The 22,810-nt window shown below is 37.4% G+C and overlaps 1 protein-coding gene across 14 annotated transcripts in view; it reads right to left on the bottom strand.

The window, feature by feature from the left end:
- Positions 1-22,810, bottom strand: part of LOC307183218 (uncharacterized protein) — a 127,455-nt gene that overhangs the window by 96,138 nt on the left and 8,507 nt on the right. For 7 of the 14 annotated variants that reach the window (XR_013827424.1, XR_013827427.1, XR_013827428.1 and 4 more), the window contains exon 4: positions 21,973-22,034. The exons of 1 other annotated variant lie outside the window; for it this stretch is intronic. Coding sequence is in view for 7 of the 13 variants with exons in the window: in XM_079915430.1 (XP_079771556.1) it covers positions 21,973-22,034 (62 nt within the window). In the remaining 6 variants the exon portion in view is untranslated. Of the gene's footprint in view, positions 1-3,983; positions 4,070-12,695; positions 12,825-21,972; positions 22,035-22,810 lie in introns of all 14 variants that reach the window. 6 more of the 14 variants (XM_079915433.1, XM_079915427.1, XM_079915426.1 and 3 more) reach the window with 3 other exon arrangements.

Below are 22,810 nucleotides of genomic sequence, written 5' to 3'. Positions count from 1 at the left end.
GTTATTACATTGTAACAATTCTTGAGCAAGTCTAACTGAAGGTCAGTAGCAAACAAGTAGATGCCGCTTGGGTGGCCCCCCAAACTCTCAGGTAATGAGCAGATCTGGCTTGGCAATCATGTTCTGCTTTTAGACATAATGCATTTTTATGTTCTTGTTAGCACTGAAAGACTAACTTGAATATTCTGCAACTGATGAAATGGACAACAGAGCAGTAACCTAGAGTTTACATGTATTTGGGGCAGTAAAACTTTAGTTCTAGATTTAACTTGGATATTAGTCCTAATTTAACTTGGATTTTCTACAACGCATTTTTTCCCTATAAACTGGAGGTATATACCACCATAATCCTAAAAAACCTGTGACTTTGGGCTTCAGGGGTCTAAGCCTTCTCTCTAAGTGACTGAAAGGTACAACTGGATATTAGACCTGTCTAAAAATTGTCCTTTTCTGTCCTCACATACAAGGGTTCAGCTTGATTTTTGGATAGCTGTCAGTAAAAAAAAAAAAAAAAAAAAAAGTGCAAAGAGCTAATGCCTTTTGCTACAAGACAAAACAATTTCTCCTGGACATGCAGTAATAGGAGGCAATGCCATGTGTTGGAAGCATGCACATATTTTATGATAGATATTAATCTGGAGGTTAACAGCTAGGTGCTCTGGCTGAAGTAGTTTATTTCAAACATACATATAATGTTAACCCACTTTGTAACAAAGCCTTCAACATTTCATATGCAAATTCGTTTTTCTTTCTAGTTTAAGCCCAAGGAAATCCCTATAAATCTTGTCTCCAAAGAGAAAATATAAAGAATTCATAAGATTATGGAGTTCTTATCAATTGTATAAAAATCTAGAAATGTACGAACTAGACAAAAATGTAGACGTCTAAGAGAACGTCCAACAAATAGAAAAGTAGAGGACTGCACTGAGATTGCAATCCTGAGAAAAATACATTATTTCTAAATGAAAAAGTAAATGGAGATAGTATAAATTAAAGCCAGAAGAAAAATTTTAAACCTACAAAAATACGAGTCAATACAAAGTTAAAAACCCATGAATTTTACTATATACCCAAAGGCTTCACAACAGATCTCATGAATATCACAAATTAAAATAAAACAAACAAAAGCCAGAAATATTGTTTTCCCCAAATTGTACTACTACCTGCTTATTGCTTCAGTGGTAAGAAGAAAAATTATCTTCAAATAGTTAAATTATATACCTACTTATATTTTAACTCTTAGGTGGATCTTGTTATATAATATATATGATCTTTAAAGAAAACTTGTTGGTTGTTTATTTTGGCATCTCTTAGGAAATTCCTATTTAATTAGATAAATCTCCTTAGATAACTCTTAAATAAAAATAGATGCAAATATAGTATGTTTCATATCATTCATTTTAGACCTCTAAGAGTTGGAAAAGCTCAACCTGGAGAAGAAACTAGTTTTATTGAGGGAAGAAACTACTTTCCAGTTTAGAAGAGGAGGGATTATCCCATTTCTGTACAGGAAGCAATCAGGAAGATACAAAAAGAATGATCCTTGCCTAGTGCTAAGGCCAGAACTACTGTGAATATTGTACCAGATCTTGTAAAAACAGCCACTGTGCTGGCACTCACAGGCCTGGGTCATGGTGTGTTCAACAATAAAACTTTGTTCCAAAGGATGGAACTCCTTCGGGCCAAAAAGCTTTCACCTGCATTATTCCATCAACCTCACTGTTTTGTTATGGGAAATGTGTTTATTTTTTGAAATGACATTGAAATATATCCTTAAAAGAACACTTTAGGTCTCAACAAGATTCTCTTCTCTTTCAGCCAACACATTACCTTTTAGAAATCAACAGTCTACTTCTTTCTTTAAATCATCACATTTCAAAGCTGTAGCAGCTAATCAATGTTAATATAATTTTTCCAAAACTGCAATCTCCCTAAATTTCTATGCTGTCTTCTTTATCCTGTCTTTTCAAGGTAAAGGTATCTTTCCAGTTTTCTTAGCATTATCAGGATTATGGATTTTGTTCATTGTTAAAGTTCGTTATTTATGGACATAAGTTAATGTAAATGCAAAAATATCTCGTATTATTCACAAGCTGGCTGACTTAAATCACTCGCTCTTAAAGCAACTTTACTGCTCTCCAATCTGTTCAAATGCACGGAAATATAAATTCAGGATGATGCGGCTTTTCTGCAATGCTTTCTTTTCAGGCTGCAGTCTACATGACAGCGTTATACCTTATCCTTGCTGCTGTTGTTGTTCAATCTATAAAATCTCTCTTGAAGACCCCCAAAACAGCTTGTAATTTAAACTTTTACTTTTGGTGACTCACTGTTTTCAAACTGCCATCTCTGACCACATCCCCCTTCCAGGGGAATTTATGCAGACTCTTAACCCATAATTGCTTTACTCTTTACCTCTATTTCTGGGTTCTTAAATTAACTGTTACATCAGTGTTCTTCATTACTCAAATTATTTTTTCTTAAGAACTTTTCCTGGAAGTAAGTTCATGCTACTTTTGACAAGCAAACATTTGACCTCTGAAGGAATTCTTATGGAAATGGGTTTATATCCCAAATGCACCACCAAAAATCTTTGTGACCTTGCATAAACGTCCCTTACCATTTCAGGTGCTATCTTTGCTTGACTCCAAACTGAACTGATTAAAACTATGAGCATCTAGCTGTTATGCACTTTTGTCTCAGTTTGGTCAATGAAACTCTCAAAAATCCATCAGATTTTCATTATTTTTATCATTAGCCTGTTTGTGTAAAATAAGTTACCATTTATGGAGCCAGTGTTCTCCTTTATTCCGGCATCCAATCATTGTAAATATTTCTCATGGACACATTCTTAGAAGGGCCTATGAATAACCTGGCCTCTTACTGATTCTCCCTTTTGGAGTCTTACTAGCCAGACTTCCCCAATAACTTTCAGAGAGAGTTTTCCCCCTTTCCGGGTCTTCTTTTTGACTTCTATACGCCATAGAACTTTCAAAAGTCATCACACCAATACTAATATTACCACATACCCTCCAAAAAGCTCCAAGCTGTTTATGCCTATTCATTAAGTTAATACTTTATCAAAACTTGTCCAATTGAGTAGTTTTAGCACAGATATTTTACACAGTTTAGCACAGACATGCTCTGTTTAAGGCTGACAGATCCATTAGGAATTAACTTTCTGGTACATTTTCCCTCTGACATTTTCCTCACAACTGTGTTTCCTCATAACTGAGCCATCAGTTATCTCTTGTCTATAGAAAGGCAGATAAGAGAAAAGAAAGCTAAGTGAGAAAAGATATGTAAATAGACTAGCACAATATTGGACACATAGTAAGTATTCAATAAATGATAGCAAGTATTCTTACCCTTATCCTCACATTAGTTTATATGTATTAAAAACTGATTACTGGACTCAACTCTTACTTCCATTGCTCATTAGATCCTCACAGAAACCTTGGAGGAAGCGAGGTTTTATCCCCAATTTACAGGTTGGGAGACTGCAGCCTAGAGGGCTTAAGTACCTTAACTGAAGTCATATAGTCAAGAAATAAGCCTATATTTGTCACAATCACTTGCCCATGCTTTGACGTGACACCACCACCCATCATTTACCCAGCTTCACCAAGGTACTACTAAATTTTTTACTCTTATTCTCCTCTCTTTGCTTCATACTGCCATTGTCACCAGCCCAGTCAAATTCACTTTTAATTTTCCAATGTTAATGAAGGGAGTAGAAGGTGGAAATTGAGGTTAAAGGAGGAAACTTTAATGTTATTCAAGGATGACTTCATCTTAACTTCCAGCCTTCGTCTACCCATTCTCTGCTCCAGTCACACGCAGAGTATTTGCTATCTCTTCCATAAGTCTTGACTTTTCTTGTCTTTATGCCACTTTTCTTTTCTCCATTTGCAATGAATCTCCCTTTCCCTTGGTTCTTCACCATTTCTTACTCCATGCTCTCCATTAAAATTCAAACCTACCTTTAAAGCCCAACTCATATACCAGTTGTGTCCTGCAGTCGCCTGGATCTGCCAAGTCAGAACTAACCACTTGCTCCTCCGTGCTCCTGCAATGGCAATGATGTTAGAAGGGCGAGTGATTTTACAGCTCACTCACCACCTGCGGGAAATATGTCCTCTTTGCCCTTCCACATCCTTTCTCCACCCAACTCTATATGGATGGCTTGCATGGCCTATCTTAGTAAGTGTCCTTGCTCTAGCTACTGTTTGGTTCACCAATGAAGAGTACCAATAGAAGACTGTAGGGAATGAAGGAGGGGAGTGAAGTTAGGGTATTAATTCTTGCCAAATTGCATCCCCCAACTAACGTATAGTGCTTCTCCGTGGGGCATCACAGCATCTTTGGGGAGGACTCTCTCTCCAGCAAGGCTTCCTTTCTCTTTCATCTCCTATAAAGGTAGCCACACTTTTACTGAACCCAGGGCACTACACTATCTCTTGATTCTCTACATTGGGCTCAATTTATCCTTATTGATGTACCCCTGATTTCCTGCTGAGACCCTGTCTGATGAAATTCGTAACATGCTCTTCTAAGCTGTTAATTTTACAAACCACATTATTACACTTATTAGAAGAATGTCTTCAGGATGTGTCAGTAAGCTCTGACTGATGATAATCGTAAACAGCTAGAATTTATGGAACATAAAGTATGCTTTGGTTACTCTCTTGAGTACACCATGTGCATTATTCTAATTAATTAAAATCACTATTAGCTAAGCAAGGCACACAGATGCTAAGAGGTTCCCAGAAGTAACTTGCTCATGGTCACCCCAGTGTCTCAGTAGTGTTTAGGACTCAGATCTGTCCAAAGCCTAAACCTTAAGTTCTAGGTCTAAGCAGTGGCTCTCAAACTTGAGTATGCATCAGCATCACCAGGAGAGCTTGCTGAAACAGGCAGTGGGCCCCACCCCCAGAGTGTCCGAGTCTGTAGGTCTGGACCAGGGCCCAAGACTTTCACTTCTAAAAATTCCTACGTGCAGCTGATGTGCTGGTCTGGGTACCAGACTTTGAGAACCACTAGTCCAGGCATTTTAGGCCCAGAATTTCAGGTGTTAGAATAATTTTCTGGTGATAAATTGTCGAAAAAAAAAAAAAGCACTGCATTTTCCTGTTTGTAAGGAGGTAATACATTCAATCTTAAAGAGTCAATAATGGGGCTAAGTATTTAAGAAAGAAGAGTTATTCTCCAGGAAGATGGGAGGAGATGGACATTCTAAGGACAGGAATGCCCTTTCAGGAAACTTGCAAAGGGAAAAGAAAAATAACATAGTAAGATTCTGCTATCCAGTGTTCACAGAACATGAGTGGGATACCCTTGACTGGAAAATGGGAAGCCAACTTTTGCTCACCATATACATACCGTATTCAGTACAAATGTTTATTAAGAATCTCCAAAAGCTAGACACTAGGCATCAGGGCTACACTGATAGAGCAGATAAAGTGCCTGGCCTCAGGGAGCTTGTGCTTCAGATGATGTACCTCAGCTAGATAGACTGAATGATGGATACTATATTGGGTTCACACTTCGTCTCAAGAAAAACATATATCCATAGACGTGATCCAGGAGTCAAATGGCAAAAGACCTAGCCTCAAAGTGAGTGTTAATTTCATTAAATGGTAGGTAAAAATTATTTTATATGCCGAGATAGGCTCTGCTTAAAAGACACACTATTCCTCCAAACGTATTATACAAGCCAGCTTATGAACCTGTGACTTTTTCTAGGAGAAATGTTGCCTTCTTTCCCAAGAAGGGAGCAGTAGGGGTCGGGGTGGAAATAGTTTCATCATCAGAGGCACAGTCTCACTACTACTGCTCAGCTCCAATTCGCAACCTTCTGAATGGTTTCCAGACTAAGTAATTTAGCAAAGTGATGAAGAAAAAATGGCCCATTAATCTTATGATGCGTGTTATAACTTCACTCTGGGTTTAGCATAGGAAAAATATTATTTGCATTGATTAGAAATATGCTTTATGGCTGCATATATTATTCACTCTGAAGATTCTAAAATTATTAGCTGGGTTGACATGATGAACTGCACAGGAGTACTTCTAGATGGCATCTCAATGTCATCTGTTACTCACATCATATAGGTCTAGGAATCAATATGTATTTTACTCAATATGAGATCTTATTCCAAACATCAAAATATACCTGTTTTTATTCGATGGTTATCATCATGAAATTAGCAGCTAAATGTCATTTAGAAAATTCAAATCAAGTAAATTACTGTATTAACTGTCCAACTATGATTATGATTTTCCTCCACTTATAGCTGAACCTAATATAATGATCTGGTCAGTCTGACTAGGAGGATTTATTCATTAATTTACTCAAATGTTCTGAGGTATATTTTGAAGGACTTAAATGATGGTCTGGTTTGTAGGACCCAACAGTAAGGGTGCAGGTTTATCTCCTACAAGCTCTGTGACCTTGCCCAAGTGACTTAGCATCTCTGAGCCTCACTTTCCTAATCTGTAAAATGGAAACAATAATAGAACCCAAGTTGTAAAGCTGCAAGAAAAAAAGTAATATGGTAATATATTTTGGCACAAAAGAGCAGTTACGCTGATGGTCATTATTTGTGAATATTGTTGCTAAGATTATTGAAAACCTGTTGCGTGTTAGGTGCTGTTCAAGCACTAGAATTTTAAGACTGTTCTTCACCTTTATCCCAGTTTTACCTGCAAAGTTCTGCCATGCACTGGAAGAACATACTGGTATTTCTAGGGAAGGGGACCACTCAGGTGACATTTTTTTTCACCAGGTAAAGTATACAAAGGTTATAGTGTATCTTTTGAGTCCTTTGGACGTCTAGTTACCTTTCACTAGAATGATTCTAGTAGATCCTGATAGATACCTGAGACAAGGTCAGGTCAGTGACGTTGGTACCTTTTCTGGCTTAAGAGCATAGGGCAGAAACACAGGAAGAGAGGTCTTCCTTTTCCACTCCTGTTACTAAGAACCCTCTCGAATAATGACAATCTGAAACAGATCACTACATTGTTGCACGCTGTAGAATCAAAGCAGTGCACAAAGCAAAGAGCACTGGCCTCCATTATACGTGCATTTCACTTGAGATTCACTTTTCTAGACCGTGGAGAAAGCAGATGTTCCAACACTTTCCAGGTACTGGAATATTACAATCTGGCCATCTCCACCACTGCATGTTTGATCACACTGTTCCCTGCAAATGGAATGCTGTTCCATCAAGGTCAGATTGACCAGTGCAAATACCTGATTTTATCGTACGGTCAGAACCAAATTAACTTACTGAAATTCTGCCCAGCTCAGGGTCTACCTTCTCTGTGAAACCTCCTGTGAGATCCCAAGTTACAAACAACCCTATCTTCTTCAGAAGACATTGTATACTATATAAATAGTAATTTACATATAAATATATGTATATGTGTCTGTATTTCTTTGTTACATTAAGTTACAGCTTCTGTGGTTTCTCTTCTTCACTAAACTGGACGCCCTTATCATCACAGTGGCCATGTACATCATTGTATCCTCCAAAACATCCAGATAATAATATCATGGATTCAGTATATAGTTGTTTAATAGAAAACAATTAACTGACCACTGCAGAATACTAGTGTCTCTCAAGGTGTGTTCAGTGGATCATAAATCCTATGAGACAGTCCATGAAGGAAAAGATTTCAAATAAATTTGGGATCTGTTGTCCACTACATCTCCTTATCAGAGACTCATAATTCACAAGACTCGTAAAAAGCTCTGTAGCAAAGAAACTGTTGACTTAGTTTGACCCAGTATTTCTCTTACAAGAGTATCAGTTCTGGAGGTCAAGGACATTTTCCACCTCTAATACAACATCTCTACTGCCTAGTAGAGTGCCTGGCACTTAGTAGACACCTAATAAATATTTGAATAAGTTTAAACATACATTCCCCTTTTAAGCTATAGAAGAAAAACATAGTATATAGTATATTTTGATTTACTTGGGGAGAATAATAATATGAATAGATAAATTTACACAAATCATCTTAAAGTATATATATTTGATAATACTTTTTTCCACAAATCTACACAATTGCACATTTAGTGGTGATAGTAAACAAACTACATTTGCTTCTGAAAACTTGCTAAGAAGGATGGCTACTAAAAACTACAACTTGAACCCAAAACAATTGATTTAGTTCATTGGTCCCCACTCCTTAGCAGTTTTAATATAGAAGAAAATAGACGCATATATTTCTTTTCTGCCATAATATGACATCATATAAGGAATGCTATGTTATTAGCTAGAAATAAGATTTGCTTTTGTTATTTTAGTACATTTGATCATATAAGAATAATTCTAGATTTTTTCCCCTCCTGTGACTCTCATAGCATCCCCATCTAAAATAGACTTTGGAGATTTAGATCAAATGTCATATCAATTGTCCTAGACTGCTTACTATGTGCTTTCACTATAGATTTTAATGTCAATAGAGAAAGGAGAAGGAAAAGTCAGAGGGAAATGAAACAGGTGTATGCAACACCCCTCTCTACTACCGACATTTCTCAGAATTCTGGGGGAAGTTGCATCTATAAGCGGAAAGTTTTTCACCATGGAACTCACGGTGGTAGAACTTCTCATGACGAATTTTTTTTCACTACTGAAGAAAAATATGTTTGATTTTACCATAACTGAAAAGTTCTCCTGTTTCTACTTCTGAGGTTTGCCCTCAAGACTACTGTTTACCTAATGGAAGGGACTCCTATGCATGGAGGAAAAAGTGCACCATTTGAAGGAAAAGCTAAAGGAGTGATATTCAGGTAGCTCCTCATTCCACCAATGAAAACATACACATAGATTTTCCACTTTACACCTCATTTTCCACCTTATTTTCATGATTTTGAAATGAATATGTAGGGTCTGATGAGTTTGTCAATAGTCTATAATTATTAGTGTTATTAAAATAGAATACAAATGATAAGCCATATGTAAAAATGCTGTGTGAATAAACTGCTATACCCCAAATAATACAAATGAGTGAATGGCAGTAAATGCTAAGAGGGATTAACAACATAAAGGATATTAAAAAAATGATCACCATATTTCATACTTATGTGTCTTTTTCTCTCTCACTTTTTTTTTTTATTGCGGTACGCGGGCCTCTCACTGTTGTGGCCTCTCCCGTTGCGGAGCACAGGCTCCGGACGCGCAGGCTCAGCGGCCATGGCTCACGGGCCCAGCCGTTCCGCGGCATGTGGGATCTTCCCGGACCGGGGCACGAACCCGCATCCCCTGCATCGGCAGGCGGACTCTCAACCACTGCGCCACCAGGGAAGCCCTTCTCTCTCACTCTTACTCAACTCCTAAATAACTAAGAGAATATGCTCACAAATGGTAAGCATGTCTTGGATGTTCGATGTGTGTTTGTGGGAAAGAACAAAAAAAAAACTGCCTCAATTAGGTCAAATATCATACAAGAGATGAATGAGATTAGAGATGGGATTGGGATTTGTGTTAGTGACTCAATAGCTAACCAATCACAGATATGACAGTGTAGTGCAATATGCAAATATACTTTTAAACAACTTCTCTTAAGTTATCTACTGTTTGTAAAGACAATCACACTCAACTGCTCTGCACTTAACCCCAGAGCTTCTGAGTTAGAATCTGTTAGAAATAGGTACATGTTTCATTGCTTTGGCAACATTTACATGGCTCTGCATCAGGCAATACAACTGCTAAGATCACACCCTGGGAATTCAGGAAAGGCTAGTGTCCAGTTCTGGTCGTTCTACCACCCAACTGTGATCTAGGGTAAATTCCTGATAAAAAAAAAAAGAAAAAAGAAAAACCCTGAAGATGCTGAAACAGTATTTCCTACTTCACAGGGTTGTCATGGGGATAAAAGGTCATTAGGATAAAGTGCCTCTCACCCAGGAAACACTGATAAATGCTACTGATGCTACCATCATCATCATCATCATGACCGATCAAGAACATATTGCCACATGGAAATTCAACATTCCCTGCGCCATTCACAATTTTCCTTTAAAGGACTCATATTCTATGTGGGGTCTTAACACCTTCAAATAACAGAAAATACAAGTCTTTATGCCTTTTTTTCTGTAGCTAATTTTGGCATCTTTCACCTCTGTCCACTTAAGTGTTGGTTTAGCATATTCTTGTCACACAAAGAAGCTACTTCCCAAAGAGAGGAACAATGTGTCAAGTGACAAAGACATTGAGTGAAGTCTTTCACATCCTAGATTGTCCACGGTACAGCTCAGCTGGTCTCTGGGTTGGAAGGCCTGGGTCTACTTTGCTCGTCTGTTACAGGGGAAGGGACATGGTCCTTAGCATGTGCTCTGTGAAACAGAGGCAGCTGCTGGTAGAAGTATAACACAAGCAGAACTGGCTTCAATTCTTCCTTCTTAGGTCTTTTTCTTCTTGTTCAGCTGTTCAAGGAACTTGCCTGCCCTCTGTCCCTGCCAGGACGATGTTACATCTGCCTGGATAAGTAGGTCACCATTGTATATCAGGAAAGGTCTTATTTGGAATCATCAGGAACCGGATACGGCTAATTTGAGCAGAAAAAGAAACTTTTGGAAGTTTATGGTGAGGTCTCAGTAACTACAAGCAGACTAAACAACCGTAAGCCAAGCCTATGCTATTGCAATTATAGGATCAGGCCGAAGTGATGTTATAAGTCCTAGCTGGCCTTGCTACCAAGCAGGAACAGGAAACAGGAGGTTGACCCAGCACTGCGGGCCTTGCTTCTTTACATCATTTATTTGTCATTCAAAATCCAAGAGAGGGGTGCAGTTGGCCAACCCGAGGTCGCCCGACTGTTTTCCATCTGTAAGGGAGACTGAGCATGTGAATAAACAGTATATCTGACAAGTTCAGCTTGTATAACGAGAGGAAGGCTCTGTTTCTCACCAAGACCCACAAAGTGGAAAATTCCCCAGAGAAAGGAATTTCAGATCAGATGCTTGGAAAGTTAAAAACAACAACAACAAACAAATGCAGATGTGGAATTAAAGACATGGAGTCATTAAGAACCTATATGTGGAGTGATTCAGACCTGAGTTCACATCTGGAGCAAGCTACTCAATCTTGCTGAGCTTCAATTTTCTTTAAAGGAAACAACGTGGAAGATGATATCCACATGTAACTTGTGGTACACATGAAGGAGGGTAGTACAGTATATGATGCCTGGCACATCCTATGCATTTGCTAAAACTACTACTAGTCCTATTATTATTGTTACTTATTATACAATTTATTGTAGAAATTAACAGGGAGAGTATTAATAAATGTTAATACAGTGCTAAGTGTCACATTTATGATCTCAACTAATTATTTGTTGATTCAACAAACATTCCACATATCAGAAAATAACCTGTTAGTGGGTATATATATATATATATATATATATATATATATATATATATGTATTTTTTTTTTACAGAAGAAAAGAAACCCTGAGGCTTAGAAAGTGTAAACAATGTACCAAAAGTCACTCATTTAAGAGGTAATGGAATATTATTCAGCCTTAAAAACATGAAGGAGATCCTTTCATTTGTGACAATATAGATGAAACAGGAGTGCATTATGCTGATGAAATAAGCCAGACAGGATAAATACGAATTCTATCATTTATATATGGAATCTAAAAAGAAAAAAAGCCACACTCATAGAAACAGAGTAGAAAACTGGTTGCCAGGGGCTGGGGTGTGGGTGGGGAAAAGAGGGGAAGACTGGTAAAAGGGTACAAACTTTCAGCTGCAGGATGAATAAGGTCTGAGGATCTACTGTGTAACATAGTTACTACAGTCAATAATACTGTATTGTATAACTAACATTTTCTGAGAGAATAGAACTTAAGTGTTCTCACCAAAAAAAGAAAAAAAGGAAAAAGGTGTCATGAGCTGTTAGATGTATTAATTAACGTGATGGGAAGGATCCTTTAACAACGCATATGTATATCAAATCATCATGATATACTCTTTGACTATCTTACAATTTTGTCAATTATACCTCAATAAAACAGAAAAAAAAGAGAGGTAATAAAGAAGAGACTCCAATCCAGGATTATCCAGCTCAAAAAACTACACTCTTAACCATTACAATATAGTATCCATCCATATGTTATAACTGTAAAATGCTTAACACAAAGGAAACGTTAAATAAATGGTATTTATTCTAACTCTAATGCTTACTAGATATTAGTTATGTGGTATGCTTTACTTCTAACTACAAGGGTATAAGGTGCAAATTCTTGCTACAGAACATAAAAGCCCCTGTGGTACCCTGTACGATAAACACAGTACCTGTAAATCTCTCATCTCTCAACCCAGAGTCTCCTCAAGTTGGAGGTCTTTACCCCCTTTATAATGTGGGAATAATGCCTTTCCCACATTTGCACTGGGCATGAAAATCCATACTTCCAGGTATATACTGAACCTCCACTTAGCTCCTCGTCACCTTGGAATCACCAGACCAAAGATCATTTATTCCATTAATATAAATGATGTAGGGATAGAAGTACAGAATATACAGAGAGTGTTGGAGGAATCCAAACAACAAGTCCTCCACTCTCAAAACAAATTTTAGAGTTCCAAAAGTAAAGAGCAATGTTTGGAAATAAAACTAAAAATGAAACTAACATCTACAATTAGCCAAGTATTTATTATGGGCCAGGCTACTTACCAGGCACTTGATAAACATTACAGCTCATCTTCCTGCAGTCCTTCAAAGCATATAATATTGTTTCTATTTCATAGAGAAGAAAATTGTATCTAAGCAGGTTAGTGATTAGCCCAAGACCACAGGGCTAGGCTGTAAGAAAAGAAGGCCAAGTTTCAGTGGTCAAAATGGTGATGGATGTTATAACTAGAAGATTATGGATAATCAAATAAAAATATTCAAAACGGTCCTAATGTATTATTAGGATTTCTTTAGAATAACTTGGGTGCCTTAGTGAATACAGTAGTGGTAGGCACTACAGTCTCTTTAATTTGCTAATCATACAAATCTACTTTAATATTCTTGGTGACAAGGAGCTAACTACTGATAAGACAGCTTCTTCAGTTTGGGGGCTACTCCAGGGTGAAATGCCGGAACGTCTTACTGCCTGCCTGCAATGTTACCTAGTTCTACCAGGGGGAATAAAGCAGAACAAATGGCCACTGTTCTTGACAAATGGATACAGTTTCAGTTTTTCAAAATGTCAGTGTCAGATTCATTCACTGTATCAGATAGATCTGTCAAATGGCTTTGCCCATTTACTAATGGATGGCACACTGCAGACACACGTTGGGTCAAAGGACTCAATGTCACCTCATTGATACTGTCATCAATATAATTTGTATTGGCATTTTGTCTCACCCTGACTTTAAGGACTATGTGAGGAGATCCAAGTCTCCAGACCATGGACTGATCACCTCTGCTTGACACAGTATTCTCTGCTCATTTCCAGAGGGGACCAAGGATGAGCTCTTGTACTTCTGAGTCTATTCACCCTACCTGGCAACACATACTAGCTGGGCTGATTGGATCAAGCAGGAGCCCCAGAGTTTAAATTTCCAGCTGCATTGGAGGAAACAGAGGCTATGCCCCAATCCCATAACCCCTCACTTCTTACTGCTAGCCTATCCTAGGCTGTTCTTGCTGATCGGAGTACTTCATGCTAAAAATTAATTTTGCTTACCTGATGGCAGTCACACAACCTCAAATGCCATTTTTATAAATAAGGCAACCACCAATGGAGTGTGATTTAGGGTTTTTTCTTCTGTAGACCCTGCCTACCCTATAAAATCTCCCATTACTGCATCATGGAGACTATAATCCCTTTCCGAGGGAATAGATTCTTTCCAACCATAAGATGAAATAAGAACCTACATTTCCATACTGCCCAAAAGGAAATAAATTGATTACAAAATGCAGGAGAATGACTGATTTTCCACATTTGTTGTGTTCATTAAAGGGTTTTTGAATAGACTTGACAGTATTAAAGAAGTTCAACACACACAAAATAAAAATTAATAAATGAAGAGAAAAAAATTGCATTGACAACAAACAACAAAATAAACACATTGATATATAAAAGGTTGTTATACATCGATGAAAAATGGATGCCATAAAGTCACAAACTAAAAAGTATTAACAGCCAATAAAGATATGAAAATATGTTCAACCTTGCTATTATTAATCAAAGAAATACAAATAAAATAATTCAGGTGTCATATTTTACTGAGCTAGAATGACAAAGTTTTAAAAAACTTGATAATACTGGTATTGATATTGATAATACTGGTACTGATGAGTGTGTGTAAGAAACCACATTGGATGTTAAATTCTTGGTAGAAATAAAAAGCACGGTAACCTTTCTGGAAGACAATATGTCAGTATGTACCAGAACTGACAACCAGCCATTCAAGTTCTAGAAGTCCATTCTAAGGAAGTAAACAAATGCTCAAAGACATATGAACAAGGATGCTTGTCTCATTGTTTAGCAAAGCAAAACAGGAATAATCTAAATGTTGAACAGTAGGGACTGGTTCAATAAATAATAGAATGCTGTTCAACCATTAAAAATGCTGCTGCAGATTTTTATTAGGTGGTGAGTAGTCATACTTATATTACTAAATAAAAATGTTATAGAACTGTTTTGTAGTTTGATATAATAATTGAAGGTATTTTATACTTGCATTGTATTTATATGCACCCCGTCACAAAAAAGTTTCAAAAGATACCCTCAAAAATGTTACAGAGATGATTTATCAGAAATGGGATTTTGAGTTATTTTTCCTTTTTTCTTTAAATCCTTTCAATTTTGGAGTTTCTGCAATGAGCCTGTATTATTTTTACAATTAAAAATATTTAAATTACAACAAAAGGATCTAAATTCCTCCAGTTTTCCATTTATTTTCCATCCTGGCTCAGGGTATTTGTGTAAAAAAAAAAAAAATCAGCTTATTTTCTCTTTTGTATCAATCTAAATTTGCTTTTCGTAAGTTAACTATTTTAGTCTGGCAAAAGTTTCACACAGGAAAATTGTTAAGGTCTGAGTATTCTATTACCCTTAAAAGCACTGGGAACTTTGAAATTATTTCTTTCAGAATTTTCATATAATACTGACAGGCGGCAGGGGGGGAGGTAGCAAAATGAAGGGAAATAGATAGTAGTAGTCAACTTCAATTAAGAAAAAGCAACAAGAGGCAGTTTGTACTCTTTTGATACGGCAGAAGCCCCATGTGTCAACTCATGCTAAAAAATGGATATATACACACACATATATATGTTTGTGTGTATTATATGTATATGTGACACACACATAATTAATCCACAGCCTTAGGCTAATCACTCATTGTGGCAGAAACAACGAGCTGTTGACTACACTTTAATTAGCTCCTCCAGCCTGTAGAGGCATCACTAGGACCAAGATAGGAACAACATTCTCCATCTCCGCTTGCATCTGGGTATGGTTCTATCCCAAAGAATGTGACCAGAGGTGACCTGAAGAGTTTATGTCTGAAGGATAACGAGTTGATAATTGTAGCTTGCAGCTTCCTCTCTCCTTTCCTTTTTAGGACAAACGTAGAGCCACTTGATGAAGGTGGTGGGTCCCTGAATAACTGAGCAGAAAACTGACCCTCAGACCACCAAAGTCCATACTACACTCCTGAGTGAGTGAGAAATGAACTGTCCATGTGTTGCTCCACTGAGGTTTAAGGTTTATTATTTAGTGTTTAACTAACGCATTTTTTCTTTAAACCTCAGTTGCCTTCTCTGTAAAATAAAGTCTTTGAAAAGGATCCACTGTAAGTTTTTTCCCTTGCTTATGTTTTTACCTTAGTTTTTAACTCTCAGAAACATTGCGCGCATTCTACCTTTTAAGTTAGTAAGTCTACTTTTTTTCCCACAAAGACGGGTTCTTCAAGTTATGGAGAAGTCATAGCAGACTGTTGCTTCAGTTTAAGATACGCATTCACATATGAGATGAGAAGGGTGAGGACCCAGAGAAACGCCTTTGACAGAGGGGAGTGAGAGCATACTGAAGAATGTTTAGTAATAAAGAATTCAGATGGGAGAAACGGATGGGTTACATCTAACAGATTTGCTCAAAGGAATTCTGGAAAGGCAAATATGTGAAAATGTATAGCAAAGACATGGAATGCCTTTTGGTCCCTAAATGGATTTCATTTCAAAGACGTGCATATTGCAAATACATGTACCATAACACTTCTCTGTCCACTTCTAGAATCTTCTAAAGCCTGACAGAACATCTGCAGAGAGAGGATGTCATTCCAAGATAATCGACTGCAAGTGACTAAATTAAGATAAAAATGTCCTTAACCTTGAACTGTTTTTTAAAGAGATTTTAGAAGAAAGGAGCCCTCCAGGGGGTTGTATAACTATATAATTGTACCCTTTCTAAAAGGCTATTTACAGATACATAATGTTTCCCCTCCATTCTTTAAAGTAAAATATAGGATAAAAAAAATAGTTTGGGGATAATATTTGTTTGGGACAGCAGGCACTGCTAATCAGTACCACTCTCTCCTTATTCCTTACTATCAGAGCCCTGGTTTAGGAGACCCCATTATCCTTAAGGCTAAGGTGGCCAGTTTAAAATCCGAGCTGATGAGATCTAAGTGCAAGTCTGCTGACCATCTGTGGTAAAAAATTTGCTCTCTGAGTTAGACACTGCCTTTTTTTCTTACTTAATTTCTTTTTTTTTTTCCTTTTCTTTCTTCCTGCCCCAATTGTTGGAACACTATTGGAGATTCTGGGGTCACTTTGAAGCTATGTGGACGTGCTAGAGATGTGGAAGCTGGAAGAGCGAAGCAACCCAGTCCCCTGGTGATGCCCTTCAGCAGCTGCACTAACGCTAGAGGGACTATCTCCAAAGTTCCTGCTACCCGTGGAAAGTAAGGTAAATCACTCATTCACTTTCTGTTACCTACTAACTGATCCAGAACTCTAACCTCAGGGTTCTAGAACCCTTCTCAGTATCCCATAGTCATACTCATGTTCCGGACTCCTGATCATCAGACTTGCTTATAGCAGATGTATGGGGAGGGCAGGCTCTTCTGGAAGCCCTCATACTTCCTCCCCTACCCCCACCACACACAAATAATGATCTTTATGTCCACTCATCCTTCTATCTACACTCAGAGGCCAGGGCCCCCAGGAAGGCTTCACTGACAACCCTTTACTCCTCTCTACATGCAGAAAGAGTAGAGGTGTGGGCTCTGGAATCAGACTTCCTAGACTTGAATTCTTAACCTGTTACTTACCAGTTTACGACGTGGGCAAAGTAGTTACCTTCTCTGGACACCCTTGTAAAAGAGGAACACTAAGTAGCACCTATGTACCTTACTGAAAGGATTAAATGAGCAAACGCAGGTAAAGTTCTTATAATTTTTTCTTGGGTCAATCAATTCTAGCTGCTATTGTTACCTTTGGCTAATTTAGGGCAGAGTCCCTTTGCCCTCCTTTGGTTCTCTGGGCCCGTCTCATTCACAACACACACAACCGCATACGGCATTCACAACACACACAACCGCATACTGCAGTTTTGAAAGGTGGTTCTCAAAATGTGGTCCCTGGGCCAGCAATATCAGCCACACCTGGGAACTGGTTAGAACTCTGGCACTGGAGCCCAGCAATCTGTGTTTTAACAATACTCTCAGGCAAATCTGATGCACACTAAAGGTTGATGACAACTGAGAACATCTGTCTCAGACTCTCCTGGAGGCAGTCACCAAAAATAGAGTTACAGGACCTTACACCTGACCAGCTGGAGAAGGGGTCTAGTAATTGCCCTGGTTATCATGCTTGTCATGATTTCTCAGCACATAAATGTTTGAGAATCACTGCCATTTTGAATGTGTGTTTCACTTGTCTGTGTTTCCAGTGGACTTTACTTCCTTGCAAGGAAGGTTTGTGAAGATTTGTTGCTGTTGTTTGCATTATTAGTTTTATTATGCTAATTCTAGAATCTCTGGTGCATAGTGCAATCTCAGGCAGGAAGTAGTGGCTCATTAAAACAGATGTCCCAAAAGCCTTAGTAGAACTTCAAGATTAATTCCTTCAGGAAGAGGTAAAATTGTCATTAGATGCAGATGATATGATACTATACAGAGAAAACCCTAAAGACTCTACATGAAAACTACTACAACTGATAAACGAATTCAGCAAGGTAGCAGAACACAAGATTAACATACAGAAATTGGTTGCATTTCTTTATACCAACAATGAAATATCGGAAAGGGAATGTAAAAAAACAATGCCTTTTAAAATCACAACCCTCAAAATAAAATACTTAGGAATAAACCTCACCAAGAAGGCAAAAGACTTATACGCTGAGAACTGTAAGACGTTAATAAAGGAAAGTGAAGATGATTCAAAGAAATGGAAAGACATCTCATGTTCTTGGGTTGGAGGAATTAATATTGTTAAAATGCTCATACTACCCAAAGCAATCTACAGATTTCATGCGATCCCTATCAAATTACCCATGACATTTTTCACGCAATTAGAATAAATAATCCTAAAATTCATACAGAACCATAAAAGACCCAGAATTGCCAAAGCAATCCTGAAGAAAAAGAACAACGTTGGAAGCATAGCCACCCCAGACTCAGACAGTACTCCAAAGTCACAGTAATCAAAACAGCGTGGTATTGGCACAAAAACAGACATATGGATCAATGGAACAGAATACAGAGCCCAGAAATAAACCCACACACCTCAGTTAATCTTTGACAATTAATCTTTGACAAAGGAGGCAAGAATATATAATGGGAAAGAGACAGTCTCTTCCACAAGTGGTGTTGGTAAAGTTGGACAGCCTTATATAAACCAGTGAAGTTAGAAAACATCCTTTCACCATACACGAAAATAAACGCAAAATGTCTTAAAGACTTAAACATAAGACATGACACCATAAAACTTCTAGAAGAGAACACAGGCAAAATATTCTCTGACATAAATCATACCAATGTTTTCTTAGGTCAGTCTCCCAAGACAATAGAAATAAAAATGAAAATAAACAAAGGGGACCGAATCAAACTTACACGCTTTTGCACAGCAAAGGAAACCATAAACAAAATGAAAAGACAACCTACAGAATGGGAGAAAATATTTGCAAATGATGCGACCAGCAAGGGCTTAATTTCCAAAATATACAAACAGCTCATACAACTTGATGACAATAAAAGCAAACAACCCAATCAAAAAAATAGGCAGAAGACTTAAAGAGACATTTCTCCAAAGAAGAAATACAGATGGCCAATAGGCACATGAAAAGAGGCTCAACACTGCCAATTATTAAAGAAATGCAAATCAAAACTACCATGAGGTACCACCTCACACCAGTCAGAATGGCCATCATTAAAAAGTCTACAAATAACATATGCTGGAGAGGGTGTGGAGAAAAGGGAACCCTCCTACAACACTGTTGGTGGGAATGTAAGTTGGTGCAGCCACTGTGGAAAACAGTATGGAGGTTCCTCAGAAAACTAAAAATAGACCTACCATATGATCCAGCAATCCCACTCCTGGGCATATATCCAGACCAAACTATAATTCAAAAAGACACATTCACCCTGATCTTCACAGCAGCAACATTCACAATAGCCAAGACATGGAAACAACCTAAATGTCCATCAACAGATGAATGGATAAAGACGATGGGGTACATATATACAATGAAATACTACTCAGCCATAAAAAACGAATGAAATAATGCCATTTGCAGCAGCAACATGGATGCAACTAGAGATTATCATACTAAGCAAAGTATGTCAGAAAGACAAAGACAAATACCATGAAACCACTTATATGTGGACTCTAAAATATGACACAAATGAACCTATCTATGAAACAGAAACAGAATCAGAGACATAGAGAATAGACTGGTGGCTGCCAAGGGGGAAGCAGGTGGGAGAGGGATGAACTGGGAGTTTGGGATTAGCAGATGCAAACTGGTATATATAGATTGGCTAAACAACAAGGTCCTGCTATAGCACAGGGAACTATATTCAATATCCTGTCATAAACCATAATGGAAAAGAATATGAAAAGGAATGTATACACATATGTATAACAGAGTCACTTTGCTGTACAGCAGTAATTAACACAATGCTGTAAACCAAGTATACTTCAATAAAAAATAAGTTAATTAAATTTTTAAAAAGATTAATTCCTTCAGAAGAACAAGTACTACACGTTCACAAAAAAAGCACCCTTTGAAAGTTTAAATTTTTGAATTTCTTTGCCACTTCCTTAGTTTTGATCATCTTGGACAATATATTTTCAATACTGACTTTTAAAAAGAATTGTGTTTCAGTGTTTGCTATGCTTAGAGAGACAGAAACAGATAAGTACAACTAAATACTTGTTTTTCAAAAGTCTCAAAAGTATAAGGGAAATGAAAGTAATTATATCTTCAAATGATTTTGGGGTATGTTTCTAATTTCATACTTTTGATGCGATTAAAGATTAAAACTGTATTAAGACATTTGAGACATGCCGCATTGGTATTAAATGAATTTAATTTTGTATAAAGTGGCAGAAATATTTTCTTCAGCAAACATACCTGCAGATATAAAATCACAACCATAAATCTACAAAAAAGCAAGCTATTGAATGAAATCTGATTGGTTATTTCCCTGCAGTATGGATCTGCTAATAATTTAATTTACTACTTGCTAACAGAAGCCAAAATTTAAACATACATATATATATATGTGTGTGTATATATCTATCTCTTCAATTTTAAATCATTCATATATATGAACAAGTATACATACACATACATAACAATTGTTCATATATATATATATATATATATATATATATATATATATATATATATATATATATAAACAATTTAAATTAAAGAAAGTACATCTGGTGGCCTATTTTTTCCCCCCGATTTCTAAAGAACACCATATTCTATTCTAGGCAGTGGAATGTCAATCCACCTTAAGGGTTGTTCAATGAGCATATCTGAGAAACCACTGGTTTAGCCAATGATGTACTTATTGAGGGAGGCCCTAGTGCCACTGTCAAGAGCTTATCCACAGGAGAGATAAGAAGGTACTTCTTTGGTTTGTGAAAAGAAGGAGTAGTGAGGAATGGCAGGTAGCTGCAGGCTGATGACACGTGATGTCCGTATATATGTAGAACCAACACGCCCATAATTGCACCCGTTTTCCATACCCAAATCCAAAGCCTTTATATCATTAATCCCAGGCAAAAATGGTAAGATTCATGTGTGTTACTATCCCACGGCTTCAAGATGCCTCTAAACTCATATGAGTATGTCTTAGTTTTATCAGTGGAGGACAAACCAGGCTTCTATCACCAAGCCCCATTCCATAACAGGCAAACCAGTCCAAGACTTCTCTGAGTGCTGCAGGAGAGTCTATGGAAGGGGCGCTCACTCCACTGTGATGCCTAAAATGCCTTTGCACAGAGCAAACATTCAATACATGCTGAGTGAATGAATGAATGAACTGGTGTCATAAAACAGGCTTATTTCAGGGAAATTCCATTCAACAGGCTGGCATTCCTTCCTACCCATCCTAACTGTTAAGCTTGCCATCAGACAAAAATTTAATTATAAAACATTAGAGCTGAGGAAATTTTAGAAACTATCTACTCTCCAGAGGTATACAACTTTAATTTAGTGGTAAAAATCACTAGGAGTGATTTAGGAGTCTATCAGACCTCAGTCCAAATTCCACATCTACCATATTTTGGTGAGCAAATAACTACTTCTGAGGCTCTGTTCCATGTATGCATTATGGGATATCATAATAATACATACATTAATTGTATGACTATCAGGGGATGAAATGACACAACCCATTTGCCATGGTCGGCTAAGTAATTTGCACCAAGTAAGCACTCAAGACATTAGCCACTATTAATAGCGGAGAGATGAAAACAAAACTCTGGGACTGATGCCTACCTTAGTGGCCCCAGTGGTCATAATGACTGTCTTCCATTCAGCCTGCTCTCTTCTCACTAAGACTAAGGAAGAGAAGATGAACAAATTAGGAATAACAATTTGAAAATGGTTTTATACTCCCTGAATGAATGGAATTATAATAAAATGATTCATGAGTTCTGCAGAAATATGATGAGACTTTAGATCTTTCTGTTAGTTCTCTACAAAACCAATTGATGGCCCTAAGAGGTACCTTCCCACCCAGCCCCATCCTTACCAGGATCAAACATCATTGTAAATGGAAAAGTCAACAACACATATCAACAAGCTAAGTTATAAGCCAGTGAAGTCTCAGAGCTTTGATAGAGAAAATTCAGATTTATCATTATATGTAAAAATAAGATGATATGAAGAACTCAATCTAAAAAATACTACCTGGAGATCTATAATCTCTACAATAGTGCTATAAAAAGTAAAGAGCTAGAAATCTATTTAGATGGTTTTCCTTATAAGAAATCACTTTCTGTATAACTTTTAATGTACTATTGATGAGAACAATTCAACAAAATTCAAATAAATATCTGCAGATGTCCTACAAGAAGAAAAGAACAGAGTTAGATGTGACAGGGGATAACCGGACTTCAGGATGAGTAAGACCCTATACTTGACCTCAATAAATTAACATGAAATACAGTGGATGAGTCATGTACAGAATGTCAGAATTCTAAAAGGCCAAGCTAAGTACCAAAAGGAACACGTGGGGACTCTTAAGAAGGAAATAAAATATTGGTTAGTTGATTACGAAAAGGCAGAAGGGAGTAGGTTCCCTTTGGCTGCTCTTTGAAGAGATCACTTCCTT

This window comes from Stenella coeruleoalba (assembly GCF_951394435.1).
Source record: "Stenella coeruleoalba genome assembly, chromosome: 3".
NCBI classification, from domain to species: Eukaryota; Metazoa; Chordata; class Mammalia; order Artiodactyla; family Delphinidae; genus Stenella; species Stenella coeruleoalba.
The sequence above is the reverse complement of the archived record's forward strand: the minus strand, read 5'-3'. Positions and strand labels throughout refer to the sequence as shown.